Raw genomic sequence first — 19544 nt, 5'->3', positions numbered from 1 at the left:
CTAATCCCCATTCGTAAGTTATAATCGGTAAAATACACACACACACACAAAAATCTGATTCAATCACGAAATTAATTGATCAAATTAATTTTTTATAGAAATGATAGTATCAATTAACAAATTAATTGAAGGTCAATTAAAAAATTAATTGGTCCAATTAAAAAATTAATTGATACTATTAATTTTTGTGATTGATTTTTGTTTCAATTAAAAAATTTGTTGGTTCAATTAAATTGTTAATTGAATATTGTTTAAAATTCAATTAAAATTTTAATTGGAAAATTTTTCGTGAATTTTTTTTTCTGTGTAGTTGATTTTGTTTTTTGCACTTCACTATTAAAATTTTTTTAAATTCCATTTTGAAATACATTTAAGCAATCCTAGTTAGAAACCACAAATAAACAAAAAACCGATGTTTAACTACTGAAAATACAAAAAAAAACCAAAGGTTTCCTCATTCCCCTATCGAAATCGCCAGAACATTGGAGGCTTCTAGTTAGACTATGCCTCCTCCATGGATCTCGATCTATTATCAATCTATCAAACCAATCTGTCTTATACACAAAAATATATTTGAGAATTTATTTTATACAAATCTATAGAGAATCCTGCAGTGATTGAATAATAATAATAAACTGTAAAACAAACAAACAAACAAACAAAACACACACACAAGAAACAAACTTTCAAAATAAAACACAAAACTGAAAGCCTTTAATTATATAATTTCGATTTAAGAAAAAGACTTGAAAGAAACAAATATTTTTAAACTTTACAAACAAAAACCAAAATAAAATAAAAAGAAACGAAACGAAACGAAACAAAACAAAACAAAAAATACAAACTCACAAAAAATGAAAACGATTGAAAATCCCCTTTTAACATTTTAAGCAAATTGAAAACTTCTATTCTACAAAGAACAAAAAACAAACCAATCAAATAAAATTAATAACTGAATACCAAAAAAAAACACACAACACAACTTACTTACAAACAAAAGTATTGTAAATTTACGATAGAAAGAAAAAAAATCCTTTACAAACAAACAAAGAAATACAACAAAATACATAAATATTATATAGAAAAATATAAAAATTATTATTATATATGAATTTAATGATGAAAATGAAATTTAAGTGTCTATAGATTAATAAATCAACTTTATTCCAAATACTTAAAGAAAAACAAACAAACAATAATGACTAAAAATATATACATATGAAAATAAAAACAAATTGATTGAATTAAAAATAAATCGAAATACCAAACGATGTTTCCCCAAAACAAAAAATAAATAGAAATATTTAAAACATAACAAAATGTCAATCATTCAAAGTCCAAAGTTTCCTGGTAGGGTTAACGAAGTAAATTAAATACTAACAAATTGAAATGAGAATGGAGGGTATATCGAAAAAAAAAATAAATTTGGGAGGTATTAACAATTTAGATATGGAAACTATTCGTCATTAAATTTAAACTTTAGGCTGATTATTCCTTAAAGAAATTGTATGTTATTGTCAACTTTGTTATATTCGCGCTATTGATTTATGGTAATTTTAAATTAAATTTGTAAATTATATTGTGCAATTTTTTGTTTTTTTTTTATACATACTGGATAATTCCTTTTATTATGTGTAATATTTTTAAAGTGTTTTGTGCTACAAATTATTAACACTTTCCCTTTACCCATTAGCAGTTCACCAATGTGGTATCACAATGGACTGAATAGTCTAAGTGAGCCTGATACATCGGGCTGCCACCTAACCTAACCTAACATAACCTACCCATTAGCAGTTGCATTCTATGTATATCCCCGCCTAAAAGTATGCTAGTAGTTTAATTGGATTGTGTATGTCAACCTAATCAAGCAACTATATAAGAGCCAGTTTTCTTGAAATGAATAGAAAGTAAAAGGGTTTTCAGGAAGAGGTGTTATTCTGAATCATCCGGTCATTGAGTCCAAAGTTTTTTGAAAGGTTTATCGAAGGAAATCAAATGTTAAACAATATAAATATGAATGAAAGGTAAACATCGAAAATTGGGATGTATCAATAAAATTAGATATGGAAACCGTTTGACATAAAATTAAATTTTTTGGCTGGTTTATACCTATGTTCACCTTTGTTATATTCGAACTACAGTCCACTCGCGGTAACGTGAACCACTTAAAACCAAAAGAGTTAGTTAGGTTAGGTTATGTGGCAGCCCGATGTATCAGGCTCACTTAGACTATTCAATCCATTGTGATACCACAGTGGTGAACTTCTCTCTTATCACTGAGTGCTGCCCGATTCCATGTTAAGCTCAATGACAAGGGACCTCCTTTTTATAGCCGAGTCCGAACGGCGTTCCACATTGCAGTGAAACCACTTAGAGAAGCTTTGTAACCCTCACTAGCATTACTGAGGTGGGATAATCCACCGCTGAAAAACTTTTTTGGTGTTCGGTCGTAGCAGGAATCGAACCCACGACCTTGTGTATGCAAGGCGGGCATGCTAACCATTGCACCACGGTGGCTCCCAAAACCAAAAGAGTTCACTTTAGCGAAAATATTCACGTTAGCGAACTTCAGCTAATTTCAGAACAAAACATTGCCATATTCGGTAGCTTTACACGTTCTAGCGTGATAGTCTTTTATTTTTGTTATTCGTAATATTAAAAACTTAGTTTAATTTCATAAAAAAAAAATACAAAACAAAAAGATTTCGAAAAAATATCAGTACACAGAAAAAAATTTCACGAAAATTTTTCCAATTAAAATTTTAATTGAGTTTTAAAAAATATTCAATTAAAATTTTAATTGATTCAACAAATTTTTTAATTGAAACAAAAATCAATCACAAAAATTAATAGTATCAATTAATTTTTTAATTGGATCAATTAATTTTTTAATTTTTTTTTTTTATTATTATTATTCATATATATAATTACAAAATGAAATTCAAGGCCTCTGCACCAAAAAAGGCTTAAAAGAAGCAAAATGGCAACAAGTAAACTGCATATAAATATAAAGTATATACCAAGATATAAATTTTTACTTCATATTACTTCATATTTATACATTTACTTCATATTTATACTATCATTTCCGTGATTGAAGACATTTTAATAAAAATAAAAAATTAATTGGATCACTTAATTTCGTGATTGAATTAGAAAATTCTTTTTTTGTGTGTAGGTATGGAACTATAAAGCAATTTAAATTAATAATTAAAATTCACGAAAAAAGCCAAACCAGATCACTAAAAAATTGTGTATTGTACTTGGCATTGTGAATCGGTCTTTAACGTCAAATTTCATGTTTTTCAGCGTTACGGAGTAGTTAGTGTATGAAAAAGCGTGTTCACGTTATGCGGTGTTCACGTTACCGCGAGTGCACTGTATACATTTGTGGCAATTTTACAATTTTGTTTTACGAGCTGAGTTTCTATTTTTCTTTAATTTTTTTTTAAATTGTTATCTCACGTGTTGATCCACACTGGATAATTCCTTTTATTATTGTAATATTTTTTTTTTTTGTAAATTTTTCCCAACAGCTATTATGGTGTGTTTTCTCTGCGAGTTTCAGTGGTACTATAGGTATATGCCCGCCTAAAAGTATGCTAGTATTTCAATTGGAATTTTTGGAAGTACACTAGCAAAAGATGATTATTGGTATTAATTAATGATTATTAATGATTTATTTGGAACCCTTTCTATGAAGTTCACAGTAATAGAATAGAAAGAATTCAAAAAAGATTTTTTAAATTTTGCCTTGCGTACAATTGTCTTTTCTAGCCCAGCTCCATCATATATTGAGAGATGTCGTCTGATTCACTTGAAAACTCTTAAAAATAGGAGAGCTTATCTTTCTCAGATATTTATTTTTAAGATTATTTGTGGGTGGGAGCCACCGCGGTGCAATGGTTAGCATGCCCGCCTTGCATACACAAGGTCGTGGGTTCGATTCCTGCTTCGACCGAACACCAAAAATTTTTTCAGCGGTGGATTATTCCACCTCAGTAATGCTGGTGACATTTCTGAGGGTTTCAAAGCTTTTCTAAGTGGTTTCACTGCAATGTGGAACGCCGTTCAGACTCGGCTATAAAAAGGAGGTCCCTTGTCATTGAGCTTAACATGGAATCGGGCAGCACTCAGTGATAAGAGAGAAGTTCACCAATGTGGTATCACAATGGACTGAATAGTCTAAGTGAGCCTGAAACATCGGGCTGCCACCTAACCTAACCTTTTTGGGTGGGTTGATTGTCCTCTTCTATTAGAATTCATCAATTTTAATGGGCCTGGTAGAATACTGCGCAATAATGTTGTTTTCTCTACTCACCTACATAGAACTAATTATTTGGCTAATGAACCAATTTGTTGTGTGTTAAATGAATTCAACAATATCTCCATAATTGATCTTGACTTTTGTCTAAGTTTAGTTGAGTTCGGAGAGATTATGGATTTTATATATTTCTAGTTTGTCTGTAAGGTAATTTATATCCATCGACATGAATAAATAAATAAATATTATTATTTATACCCTCCACCATAGGATGGGAGGTATATTAACTTTGTCATTCCGTTAGTATATATATTCTGGGTCGTGGTGAAATTTTGAGTCGATCTAGCAATGTCCGTCCGTCCGTCTATTGTAATCACGCTAACTTCCGAACGAAACAAGCTATCGACTTGAAATTTGGCACAAGTAGGTTTTATGGATGTGGGTCGGATGGTACAGAAAATGTGCCATATCGGTATAGCCCCCATATAAACCGGCCCCCAGATTTAGCTTGCGGAGCCTCTTGGAGAAACAATTTCCATCCGATACGGTACGTGGTGTTACTATATAGCATCTAACATGCATGCAAAAATTAGTCCAAATCGCTCAATAATTATATATAGCCCCCATTTAAACTTATACTCAGGTTTGACCTCCGGAGACTCTACGAGGAGCAAATTTCATCCGATTCGGTTAAAATTTTGTATGCTGAGTTAGTATATGGCCTTGAAAAACCATGCACAATTTGGTCCACATCGGTCCATAATTATATATAGACTCCATATAAACCGATCCACAGATTTGGCTTTCGGAAGAGCAAATTTCATCCGATCAAGTTGAAATTCGGTACGTTGTGTTAGGTTAGGTTAAGTGGCATCTGTGATACCAAATTGGTGAGTGCTTATCACTGAGTGCTGCCCGATTCCATGTTAAATTCAATGACAAAGGACCTCCTTTTTATAGGCGAGTCCGAAACCACTTAGGGAAGCTTTGAAACCCTCAGAGATGTCTCCAGCATTACTGAGGTGAGATAATCCACTGCTGAAAAAAATTTTTGGTGTTCGGTCGAAGTAGGAATCGAACCCACGACATTGTTTATGCAAAGCGGGCATGCTAACCATTGCACCACGGTGGCTTCCTACGTTGTGACTTTTTGATCTAAGATATATCCCATATGAACTAACTTTCAATTTAGATTACAATGTTAAGAAGCCACCGTGGTGCAATGGTTACCATGTCCGCCTTGCATACACAAGGTCGTGGGTTCGATTCCTGCTTCGACCAAACACCAAAAAATTTTTCAGCGGTGGATTATCCCACCTCAGTAATGCTGGTGACATTTCTGAGGGTTTCAAAGCTTCTCTAAGTGGTTTCACTGCAATGTGGAACGCCGTTCGGACTCGGCTATAAAAAGGAGGTCCCTTGTCATTGAACTTAACATGGAATCGGGCAGCACTCAGTGAGCACTCAGAGAGAGAAGTTCACCAATGTGGTATCACAATGGACTGAATAGTCTAAGTGAGCCTGATACATCGGCTGCCACCTAACCTAACCTAAGAAGCTTAGAGATACCTTGCCATCGGCTAGTGTTACCACAGCCCAAGTAATTCGATTGTGAAATACAGCCTTTAGTAAAAGTGTCTATGCAATCCATGGTGGAGGGTGTATATGATTCGGCCTGGCCAAAATTACGGCCGTATATATTTGTTATATTTTTCTTTTTTTATCAATTTTCCTTTTTTTTTTAATTCTTGTATTATTCTTTTTTTCATATAACGTTTGCCAACAGTTATTAAGTATGTATTAAGGTCCCTTGTGCTGAAAATTATAAATAATTTCCCCTAAGTAAATAACAGTTGCAGTGGTACTACATGTCGCGCCTAAAAGTATGCTACACAAATGTTTCACCTTATTATAAAGAGCCAGCTTTCATGAAGATTTTCCAACAAGAGGCGTTATTTTCAAACACCCGTTTTTACGAAAGGGGTAAAAGCGTACACAGAAAAAAATTTCACAAAAATTTTAATTGATTAAACAAATTGTTTAATTGAAACAAAAATCAATCACAAAAATTAATAGTATCACTTAATTTTTTAATTTACTTTCACATAATTTTTTTTTATTGATACTATCATTTCTGTGATTGAAGATATTTCAATTAAAAAATAATTGAATCAATTAATTTCGTGATTGAAGACAATAAATATTTTTTATACCATACCCGCCTTTCATACAAAGGATCATGGGTTCAATTCCCGTTTCGACAAAATACCAAAAAGTTTTTTTTTAGCGGTGGTTTATCCCCACTCCACAATGCTGGTGACAATTTAATTTTAATTGTATTGCCGCATGAAAGCAACATAGTCAATAAGACTCTAAGGCAGTACATTTACAATACAATAGCATTACTACACATTACACAGAAAAAAATTCCGTAGTTAAACTAACTCTAAATTTAATTTGTTTTTATTGGTAAAAATTTATTTTCTAGTAGTTAAATTTAACTTGTTTTTATTGGAAAAAATTTATTTTCTAGTAGTTAAATTGTATTATTTTTATCACCATTTTCCACAATGAAATAATGAAATCTTACTTTTTTTTAAGTATGTCTCAAAAATTTTATGAACTCAACGTGGGTATAAAGTTCAATGACCGTACACATAAGTTCAATATAAACTAAAGCAAGAGAAGAGTTTCCTACGATTCCCAAAAATAGTAAGAATGAACTACTTACTGTACGGTTAAAATGGTCATGATTTGGCGCCGATGATTTTCTTCTTTACTTTTAGTTAATTTTTTTCTTCTATGAGATGATGTAATTTCGTGAACTGCAGTTAAAAAGTACAACAGGGCATTAAAATTTCCTGGTTTTAACAACGCTTTGTGGAAATCTCACAATGTGGAGCAAAATTTAGTTAAATTTTCGTGCGAGGTAGTTCATTCTTCCTATAAAACAGTTAACTTTTTTCGGTATACTGAGTGTTTTTTTTTTTTATTTGTTTTTAAGATATATCCTGCAGACATCTTTACTTGAGTCTGAGTCGAATAGGTATCAAAGATTCTATGGTAGAGAAAATTAAATGGGAAACCCGCAATTCCTAAATCCACAAACTGATTGGGCTATAATGAAGTAGTAAAAATATGACCATTCAATATTAAATCCCATTTCCTTTTATTAAAAACTCACATCATACACAACAAGCATTTAATTTCTTTAAGATAATAAACAAAGAAAAATCACAATACTTTATAAACATTTAAGTATATAGAAAAAACAAATATTAATTAATGTTAACAATAATAAATTAAAAAAAAAAAAGTAAAACTGAAAAATCAATTAATTTCTGCATGTTTAATAATACCATTAAAAAATCCACATAGATTGGAGAAATTTTATTCCATGGCCGTTTTACGAAACAAAAACGTTACCAATGGCCCAAAAAAAAAAAAACATTATGTTTAATACATGCCATGTCATTAGTAAATATTATATACAAATCGTTATACTATCTAGTACATCACCAATAATATCACTTCACATTCTAATAAAATCTGAAATATTCAGCAGACATTAAATGTCCAAAGATGAAAGGGGTGAATACTGAACAAACCAAACACCCTTGAATCATATGCAACAAAAACAAAACAAAAAAACAACACATCTCTACTTGTCTAACTATAAGGAAGAAAAAAAAAACTCTGAAAAAAAGAAAACCACTTGAAACAAAGTGCAGAACAATCAATTCAATAAAAGTCATTATGGAAAAAATCTTAAAAAGCGTTAAATTTCATTTAGTAAGGAAAAGTGATCTAGTCTATTTAATTAGGGTTCCAAAAAGCTCTGGAAGCTAAATCTGGGGATCGCTTTATATGGGGGCTATACTTAAAAGTTGTCCGATATGGTCCACTTGCAATATCGTTCGACCTGCATTAATAACACCTACTTGTGTAAGGTGATTGATAGATATTTTGTGCTGAGGATACGTAAAGTGTTCCGTTTTTAGTTGCTAGTACCGTATCGCTTTCAAAGATGCCGCAGAATCAATTCGAGAAAATTTTTATCAATTTAATTTAATTGAATTTATAAGTTTGACGTGAATCGATAAACGGACTTAGAAATTGAATGGCTAGATTAAGCCCACACCGATTGACGTATCTAAAGTGTAATGAAATAAATGTTATCCAAATATAATTGGGCTTGTCTCTCTTTCTCTCTCTACCTTCTATGAAAGTGCAATAAAGAAGATATGAAACTCTATATCACTATTAACAAATAACCTTGTCATTCAAACTAGAAACCATTCCCTAAACGATAACAATATGTATGTCAATAGACTGTCATTACATCAGGGATGGTAAGTGATGTTGACGAAAAAATACTAATAATATATTAAAAATTTGCTTTTCCATGTCAAAGTGTGCTAAAATTACATAATATCAAATTTAAAGACTATTCCAAAAGTATACGTGTATTCAAATCTAGACCGATGTGGACAATTTTTTTTTTAGCTTTTCAAAAAAAAATCTTATTTTGCAAAATTTTATTTCTATAATAAATTTTGTCAAAATTTTATTTCTATAGAACATTTTGTGAAAATTTTATTTCTATAGAAAATTTTTTCACAATTTTATTTCTATAGAAAATTTTGTCAAAATTTTATTTCTATGGAAAATTTTGTAAAAATTTTATTTCTATAGAAAATATTGTCAAAATTTTATTTCTATAGAAAATATTGTTAAATTTTATTTCTATAGAAAATTTTGTCAAAATTTTATTTCTATAGAAAATTTTGTCAAAATTTTATTTCTATAGAAAATTTTGTGAAAATTTTATGTCTATAGAATTTTTTTTTCAAAATTGTATTTCTATAGAAAATTTTGTCAAAACTTTATTTCTATAGTAAATTTTGTAAAAATTTTATTTCTCTAGAAAATTTTGTCAAAATTTTATTTTATAAGAAATTTTGTCAAGATTTTATTTCTACAAAAAAGTTTGTCAAAATTTTATTTCTATAGAAAATTTTGTAAAAATTTTATTTCTATAGAAAATTTTGTCAAAATTGTATTTCTATAGAACATTTTGTCAAAATTTTATTTCTATACATAATTTTATCAAAATTTTAAAAAATTTTGTCAAAATTTTATTTCTGTAGAAAATTTTGTCAAAATTTTATTTCAATAGAAAATTTTGTCAAAATTTTATTTCTATAGAAAATGTTGTCAAAATTTTATTTCTATAGAAAATTTTGTAAAAATTTTATTTCTATAGAAAATTTTGTCAAAATTGTATTTCTATAGAACATTTTGTCAAAATTTTATTTCTATACATAATTTTATCAAAATTTTAGAAAATTTTGTCAAAATTTTATTTCTGTAGAAAATTTTGTCAAAATTTTATTTCTATAGAAGATTTTGTCAAAATTTTATTTCTGTAGAAAATTTTGTTAAAATTTTATTTCTATAGAAAATTTTGTCAACATTTTATTTATGTAGAAAATTTTTAAAAATTTTATTTCTATAGAAAATTTTGTAAAAATTTTATTTCTATAGAAAATTTTGTCAAAATTTTATGTCTATAGAAAATTTTGTCAAAATTTTATTTCTATAGAAACTTTTGTCAAAATTTTATTTCTATAGAAAATTTTGTCAAAATTTTATGTCTATAGAAAATTTTGTCAAAATTTTATTTCTATAGAAAAGTTTGTCAAACATTCATTTCTATATAAAATTTTGTCAAAATTTTATTTCTATGGACAATTTTGTCAAAATTTTATTTCTATAGTAAATTTTATCAAAAAAACATTTTTTTATAGAAAATTTCGTCAAAAATTTATTTCTTTAGAAAATTTTGTCAAAATTTTATATCTATACAAATATTGTCAAAATTTTATATCTATAAAAATTTTGTTAAAATTTTATATCTATAAAAATTTTGTCAAAATTTTATTTCTGTAGTAAATTTTGTCAAAATTTTATTTCTATAGAAAATTTTGTCAAAATTTTATTTCTATAGAAAAGTTTGTCAAACATTTATTTCTATAGAAAATTTTGCCAAAATTTTATTTCTATAGAAGATTTTGTCAAAATTTCATTTCTATAGAAAATTGTGTCAAAATTTGTCAAAATTTTGTATCTATAAAAATTTTGTCAACATTTTTTTTTCTATAGAAAATTTCGTCAAAATTTTATTTCTATAGAAAATTTTGTCAAAATTTTATATCTTACAAATATTGTCAAAATTGTATATTTATAAAAATTTTGTTAAAATTTTATATCTATAAAACTTTTGTCAAAATTTTATATCTCTAGTAAATTTTGTCAAAATTTTATTTCTATAGAAAATTTTGTCAAAATTTTATTTCAAAAGTTTTATTTCTAAAGAAAATTTTTTCAAAATTTTATTTCTATAGAAGATTTTGTCAAAATTTCATTTCTATAGAAAATTTTCTCAAAATTTTGTTTCTATAGAAAATCTTCTCAAAATTTTATTTCTATAGAAAATTTTGTCAAAATTTTATTTCTATAGAAAAGTTTGTCAAAATTTTATCTATAGAAAATTTGCCAAAATTGTATTTCTATAGAAAATTTTGTCAAAATTTTATTTCTATAGAAAATTTTGTCAAACATTTATTTCTATAGAAAATTTTGTCAACATTTTATTTCTATAGAAAATTTTGTCAAAATTTTATTTCTATAGAAAATTTTGTCAAAATTTTATATCTATAAAAAATTTTGTCAAAATTTTATTTCTATAGTAATGTTGACAGAAAAAATTTCATTTCTATAGAAAATTGTGTCAAAATTTGTCAAAATTTTGTATCTATAAAAATTTTGTCAACATTTTTTTCTATAGAAAATTTCGTCAAAATTTTATTTTATAGAAAATTGTGTCAAAATTTTATTTCTATAGAAAATCTTGTCAAAATTTTGTCAAAATTTTATTTCTATAGAAAATTTTGTCAAAATGCTATTGCTATAGAAAATTTTATTTCTATAGTAAATTCTATACAAAAACAGTTTTTTATAGAAAATGTTGTCAAAATTTTTATTTCTATAGAAAATTTTGTCAAAATTTTATTTATATAGAAAATTTTATTAAAATTTTCTTTCAGCATTGTTGTTGTTTTTTGATTTCAGCTTAAAACCATGCATTGACTAAACTACAATTGTAGCTTAACCAACAGAGGAAAAGAATGTTTGTCAAATTTATTTGGGCAAAGCCCTACAGACTGCAAGAACGAATGAAAAAAATTTCTTTCTATAGAAAATTTTATTCCTATAGTAAATTTTGTCCAAATTTTATTCCTATAGAAAATTTTGTCCAAATTTTATTCCTATAGAAAATTTTGTCCAAATTTTTTTTCTATAGAAAATTTTGTCAAAATTTTATTTCTATAGAAAATTTTGTCAACATTTTTTTTTCTATAGAAAATTTTGTCAAAATTTTATTTCTATAGAAAATTTTGTCAACATTTTTTTTTTCTATAGAAAATTTTGTCAAAATTTTATTTCTATAGAAAATTTTCCCAAAACTTTATATCTGCAGAAAATTTTTGCACATGTTTATTGCTATCGAATATTTTTGCATTTTTTTCCATAGTAAATTCTTGCAAAAGTTTATTCTATGAAAATTTTTGTAAAATTTTATTTCTAAGAAAATTTTTGCAAAATTTCATTTCTATAGAAAATTTCGTCATAACTTATTTCTGTAGAAGATTTTGTTAAAATTTTATTTCTATAGAAAATTGTAACTGTTAATTGGAGAGTCAATCAATGATAGTTTTATGGCCAAGTTTTGGAAAATCGGGCAACACATACGTAAATATTACAGATCTGTATTTTTGTTTCTAAATAAAAATCTTACTGAATTAAAAAAAAAAATATATATATGATTTTAAAAATATTTTTTATGTTTTTCCAATTGATAATTGTTGATAAAAACGAGCTCGAGGTCTGACCTGAAAATCTATATACAGGTCGAATATAATAAAAACATCCATAATATAATAATATTTTTTATGTTATTTTTATACAAAACTGAATTCCTTCTGCTTTTGTTGTTCAAATTCAAAGTTATGTGTGTTTATTTTCTGTTCTTTGTATGAAATAAATACTTTTGTTTTTAAACAAAAAAATAGTTTGGTTTTCGTATTATTCACATTGCAGATTTTTGACGATTATGACGATTTCTTTGGAAAAAAGTGACGTTTTTTCTTGAAATTTTATTGGCAGCCCTGATTCTATTTCAATATTGCCAAATAACCTTGTCATTCAAACTTAAAACTATCTTGTCCCCTATAGCAATATGTCAATATGCTGTCATTACATCATTCGCCTAGTGTTTTACGTTTGATCAACATTTTCCTCGTCTAAGCTTTTCCCTCTTTTCCAAACCAATGTCAACAGACAATGGGGTATTTTAATGGTTTGTACATAACCTATGCGAACAGAACAAAATGAAAAACAAACTGAAAATCTCAATTGAAATCAATTAAAATTGAGTCACATCTTGACCTAAGACTTTGCTTTAATTTTTAAATGAGATAAGATTCAATAGAACCCAGAATTATCTCACGAATACAAAACAAAACAACCGAACAACATGGGGATTTCGATCGCTAATAGAGATAGGGGAGGTGGGATATGTTGAATGAAATTACTCTCCATGTAACCGTTAGAATTTGGAAACATTGCTTTAAAGCAAATTTAACACCTCTCATTGCATCTAATCTCTTAGTAGCTCTCTCTCTCTTTCTTATTCTCTTTGTAGATTGAACCAGTTTAGTTGATACATTATTATACAAAAGATCTCCCATCAAAACATCGTCTTATGCAAAAATCTTGTGTGTAAATCTAAGATGAATAACCAACCCATCAAGGGTGTATGTCAGTCAGTCTATCCCTCATTTCTCAGTATATGGGAATTTTAGTTCAAAACAAAGGAGAGTTATACAAATGAAGAACATCTGATTGTGAGATGTGATGCGAATTGAAGACAAAAACACTAAGCTCTATATCTCTGCTCTTCAGTCTTTCTTCAACATTTGCCATATTAACACCACACCATTAAAGACAACCGGTTTTCTTAAGTAGTTTACCGGGCAATTTTATTTAGTTGGCACTGGCCATTATATTGTTTTTGTTTTTTAAACCAAACAACAACGTCGTGGTCGTTTTTAAATATTCACGTACAAAATGTTATTGAAAAGATTTAAAATAACAACAATTGTTGTGTTTATTATTTGCTGTGTGATTCAGTTTGAAGTAGCAGGTAAAATGGAATGAAGTGTTCAATTTAGGCTGAGATGAGGGTGTTATCCCAAAAATTGTCAAAAAAAAGAAAGAAAGAAAAGATCTCGAAGATGTTTAGTGGTACAGTGATTTCAAGCTCGATGGGGAAATGTAAACATGACCAAAAAGTAAATGCTTTGTGAAGAGATTATCAAAGGAAAAGTAATAGATGATTAGGGAAGACTGGGAATTAAAGCAATAAATGACATGGTTATCTTTCAAAAGAAATATACAATTATTTTTTAAGGCACAGTAACCTAAACTGTCTTCTTGAAAGCATTGGAACTTCAGTTTTTTTGGATTTCCTTTTATTGTTCATACGTTTGATACATTTTTAAAAGGCAATGGCTCTTCAATAATTTCAAGGTACTCCAGGTATTTTGCTACGTATGGCATACATAAATTCCATGGTCGTAGAGTCTAGGAATATATTCAACGAAATGTTGGGTGGGTGCACAGAAAGCACGTCCAATGTTTTAAGCACCTGGAAGGTATGTTACCAGGAGGGGTCTGATACAGTTTGGCGCAGTCAGCCGAAAGTTCTTTTAATTTGATTTAGTAGTTCGAGTATTAAGAACTACTAAATCAAATTAAAAGAACTTTCGGCTGACTGCGCCAAACTGTATCAGACCCCTCCTGGTAACATATATTGTAACAGAAACAAAGTCCAAATGGATCTTAAGTAGATTTGAACTTGTGGTGGTTGTAGGAGCAACATAACTCTAACATTTACTCTTACATTCAAACTAATTTTTATTTGTAAAAAATTAATTTTTCAAATCAAATTACTGTTTTATTCGGAGATATAGAAAATGTGAATGTTCATTCAAAAAATATTAAATAATTTCCTTTTGTAGTCCTGAGTTTATTTCCATCACAAGCAATCGCACTTTAATTAGTGACCCCGACAAGTCCGAGAACTCTTAGCAAGAGCTAAAGACGAAAAGATTATGTCCCGTAGCCCACAAAAACACTTTCATTACCATGTCAAATCAAGGTAACAGAGAAACACATCAAGAAGTCCGTATAACGGGCGTGAATCCTCCTTCTCCAAAACAAGGTAAGAGGTTCACAAACACAATTGGTGATCCCTTGATCGCTGAGCATCAAGAAATTGCAAGAGTTTCAGTCAAGATTCCTCCATTTTGGCGGAGCAAAACTGGCCTTTGGTGTAAGCAGGTCGAAAGCCAGTTTATCGCATCCGTTATAGTATCAGAGTCGTATCGTATCGGATACAATTATTGCAAATGAAAATTCAAGTAGAACGATGGTGTTTCAGAGATGTTAAGATTTGCTAGCATATTAACTTATTATGGGATCACTTGTAATATCAAAATCTGCACCGACTTTATTATATATTGTTCGCCAGTTTTAAACATATTGTTCGCGAGTTTTAAACATCTGCAGGTTGTCTTCTGTTACAGACTCACTGAGATTAACAAGCCATAATCATGATGCCACAAAGGATAAAAGTCTCTTTTAACAATAAGTCTTGGTCGATTCTATGTTCAACTGATTGACCACCGATCACCTTTTTATAGTTCTTAGAAATTAATCACAGGTAAAAACAAAATCTTGCCTTGGAGTATATTCCTCAGACTTTAGCCTTAACATTGCTGAAAAAAATTACCTAATCGCTGTATTATTTTCCATCGTAAACTATTATGATGTGATTGCCTAATAAATGTTCACTTGCTGCTATCAAATTCTAGGACTCTGTTCTTCTCAAATCAAAAACGGTCGTTGTCTAGCGCAAATATCTCAACGAGAGGGTTGAAGAGTTTCAACTCTCTCTTCAATCAACGAGTCATGCAATGGCAAGGAATCTAATTTTTAATATCAAAAACTTATAAGCAGCATTCATTGCAACATCAGGGTAGTGAACTTCCTTCAGGGTTTTCTTTGTATTTATGAAAGTCGGTCGTGCGAGCCTTTCCGCTATAATGAGCTACCAGGAAAAGGTTAAGGGACAGCCCGCTTTTTTCAGAGTCATTTAGACCATTGAGTCCAGTATTGTCATCCATCCAGCTAGTTTCTTATCTTTATGGACCGATTTATGCAAGAATTTGGATAAAATCCCAATTTTAAATAGCAGAAGAGATACAAAATTAGCATACATGCAGAATAAAAAATTAATTTAGTTTATATTTGCTTTATTGATATTTGCCTGCTGACAAAACGATCTAAGAATATCTAGGGTGTATATTTGGGGTCATCTTTAGATATTAAAATTGCATCCATATAAGAAATTAAAAATCAAAAACCAATTCAAACTGTAACCCCAAACAGCTTGATTATCATTGCGCTGAATTTAATAGAGTATACACATTCCTCTCAATGACCTCATGCTTAATCTTATCGCCAAATGATTTCGTCGAACTTGGTCTAGTTAAAAAAAATATAAATTCAATGGGAATAGAAATAATCTGAGTTTTCGGTTTTCCAATTTCTTTCTTCCCTCCCGTGCCTCAGCATCCTATAAAAGTGAAGTGGCAATAACACCAGCTCCTCCAGAAGAAGAGACTACCAAAAAGGGAGGATTCTTTAGTGGTGTCAAGAGTTGGTTCCGTGGAGGAGATACTACAACAACAACTACACCTTTACCTGTTTTGGCAGCTCCTACACAAAAAACACCACAAACTGTAGCAGCACCAAACTATGGATCTGGAGGTCAACAAATGCCATCTAGTGGCTCTAATTCGGCTGCACCAAGACCACCACCCTTCAATTTGGCTCCAGCTCCTTTGGTTCCCATAGGTCCTAGACCCGATACTCCATCAACATCACCCTGGGGTGGTAATCCTCAACAACCACCACAATGGCCTCAGCCACAAGCCGGAGATAATCAAGGTAAAACTCAACCACAACCCCATAGTCCAACAGCAGGTGGCAATTATATGCCTGGAGGTGCCCATATTCCAGGTGGAGCTATAGTGCCGGGAGGTACTACGACAACAGTTAAGCCCACCCAACCACAAGCGCCCTATAATTTACCCAATAATTTACCAAGACCTGCTGCGGGTACTCCTTCGAATGCCCCTTCTCAAAGTGGTGGTGGACAATTTAATTTCCCCTCACCAACATCAAGCCAAAGTGGAGGTCAACCCACTTATTCAAGCTCCCAGGGAAATCAACATAATCTGCCACGACCAGGAGCAACACCAAATTTCCCTACATCGCAATCGTCTACATCACAAAATAATCGTGCCATGGGTGGTCAACAAAATCTCCCAGGATTTAGTCCATATCAACCTCCAAAATCTCAACCTTCTGGATTTGATTTGAGTTATGGTGGTGGCTTTTCAAGACCATCCCAACCAGCTGGAAGACCTGGTTTTGGTTCGCCCATAGCTGGAACTTCAACTACCCTAAAACCTGGTGCAAATGTTCCACTTCCAGCTGGGGCTACTGCAACTTCTACGACAACAGCGAAAACTCCGCAAATGGACATAGATTTGCGTGGGGGTCAAACTGATCCTAAGAAACCCAGTACTCCTACCAAAGAGGATTATCCAGCCTTACCCGGACCACGAAGACCTTCAACAGGTGGTGTTAAAGAAGATTTCCCTGCTTTGCCACCACCAAAATCTCCAGTACCTACACCATCTTCCCCTGGAAGTCCGTCATCACCTTCCGCTTGGAATAAACCTTTGCCCACACCAGCCTCGGTAGGAACTTCCACCACATTGAAGACACCTACGCCTCATGCTCCTGCTGCTCCTGGTGGTGGCGGCGGCACTGGAGGAAATGGTGTTTCCTTTGTCCCTCATGTGGGTGGCCGTACAACCACTGTGCGTCCTGGAGTATCCACAAGCTCTGATCCCAATTCCCTTGCTACCGATGCTGAAATTCAAGCTTTAACCGAAACTCTTTATACCAAAGAAACAAACAGTCAATTGAATTTGATAACTGTCAATCCCCAGGGAAAAACTCGATCCATAGATAGTGGTGATGAAGCTCCAAAACCGTAAGTTCTGAAATCGTAAGAGCTTGTACTAGGATTTTTAAAATAAGTTTTAATTGGCAGATTGCTGGAAGTCAATGGTAAAGTCCTGGATACTCCCACTGTGGCTAAAATGCAGGTGTTATTCAACAACTACGAACAGGATACCTTGACCAATGAACATGTAACGCCCAATGAGCGTAAAGAAGAAAATGAATTCGTAGATGCCATTATGGCCACAAATGTTATGCGCCAAGCCATGCTATTCTTACAAAATAAAGGTTTGAGAAAACTTTAACTTAACTTGATAAATTATATGAATTAATTTCATCCAATGCAGGTATTGTTGGTCCTGATCCCAAAACTCACCGCGATATGGTCAAGGAGTTGTGGTTTACACAGTATTCTCGAGGTAGTGGAAAAATTGGAAGTTCTGGTTTTGAGCATGTCTTCGTCAATGAGGTGAAGAATGGTACCATTATTGGTCTACACAATTGGTTGTATTTTGCCGATGAAGAGAAGGCGGGACGTTTGGATTATAAAGGATATTTGAATCAATTGGATTTGGGAACGGTACGTTTGGAGTATATCACAATTTAACAATTTCTCAATTTCATTTTCGTTAACCCCACAGAAAGCTAAGGTCTTAAAGGTCCGCTTCACCCATAATGGCTTGAATAAACCTGTGAATACTTTATTCATTGGCACATCGCCCGAGTTGGAATTGGCTTTGTATACGGTTTGCTTTAAGCTACGTCCCGACCGTTCCTGCCCCGTCTCCCTAGGCAATAGTAAATTCGGTGTGGTTACCTATTCATGGCGTTATCGAGGCAAGAGTTTGATAGGCAGTGCTTATCCTGAGATATAAACAAAATAGAGAGCGATCGATTCATGATATAATCCTAATATTTTTTTGTAAAACTTTAAAAATATACATATAGAAATAAATAGATTAATAAATTAAAAGACGAAATTTATATTGTATGCTATTATTTTAGTTAATAATTTAATAATATTTCAAAATATTAACTATTTACATGAATACTGTTTAAATTTCTACCAAAGAGCGCCATCTAGTAGCAAATAGAAGCAAAAACACTAACAGAGGTTTGTGACAACAATAATGAAAACCATCTGGCCACATTGTAATGGGTGTATAGGGTTTACATATTAAGTTGGCAGAGCAAAATAGGGTTCACATACAGGGTTCTACCAAAAACTGGTGGATTTTTTTACTCTTTCGTAAATTTCTTGATGTTTTGGTAGATTTTGCGACATAAGTGGTACATAAATTTTCCAATTTTGACAAAATTTTCTAAAGAAATAAAATTTTGACAAAATTTTCTATAGAAATAAAATTTTGACAAAAATTTCTATAGAAATAAAATTATGACGAAATTTTCTGTAGAAATAAAATTTTTACAAAATTTTCTATTAAAATAAAAGTTTTACAAAACTTTCTATAGAAATAAAATTTTGACACAATTTTCTATAAAATAAAATTTTGACAAAATTTTCTATAGAAATAAAATTTTGACAAAATTTTCTATAGAAGTAAAATTTTGACAAAATATTCTCCAGAAATAAAATTTTTACAAAATTTTCTATAGAAATAAAATTATGACGAAATTTTCTATAGAATTTAAATTTTTACAAAATTTTCTATAGCAATAAAAAATGACAAAATTTTCTATAGCAATAAAATTTTGACAAAATTTTCTATAGAAATAAAATTTTGACAACATTTTCTATAGAAATAAAATTATGACAAAATTTTTTATAGAAATAAATTTTTGACAAAATTTTCTATAGATATAAAATTTTGACAAAATTTTCTATAGAAATAAAATTTTGACAAAATTTTCTATAGAAATAACATTTTGACAAAATATTCTATAGAAAAAAAATTTTGACAAAATTTTCTATAGCAATAAAATTTTGACACAATTTTCTATAAAATAAAATTTTGACGAAATTTTCTGTAGAAATAAAATTTTTACAAAATTTTCTATTGAAATAAAATTTTTACAAAATTTTCTATAGAAATAA

The 19544-nt window shown here is 30.2% G+C and overlaps 1 protein-coding gene across 1 annotated transcript; it reads left to right on the top strand.

Moving 5' to 3' along the window:
• Nucleotides 1-13288: 13288 nt before the first annotated feature.
• Nucleotides 13289-18468, top strand: LOC142228464 (endoribonuclease Arlr). The gene is made up of 5 exons (XM_075298903.1): nucleotides 13289-13532; nucleotides 16025-17519; nucleotides 17580-17776; nucleotides 17836-18068; nucleotides 18130-18468. Exons 1-5 carry the CDS (start codon nucleotides 13457-13459, stop codon nucleotides 18361-18363), a joined length of 2235 nt encoding a protein of 744 aa, XP_075155018.1. The 5' UTR covers nucleotides 13289-13456; the 3' UTR covers nucleotides 18364-18468.
• Nucleotides 18469-19544: the final 1076 nt, after the last annotated feature.

The sequence above is a fragment of the Haematobia irritans genome, chromosome 3 (genome assembly GCF_050003625.1).
Source record: "Haematobia irritans isolate KBUSLIRL chromosome 3, ASM5000362v1, whole genome shotgun sequence".
Classification (NCBI taxonomy): domain Eukaryota; kingdom Metazoa; phylum Arthropoda; class Insecta; order Diptera; family Muscidae; genus Haematobia; species Haematobia irritans.
This window is presented reverse-complemented; position numbering and strand designations above follow the sequence as displayed.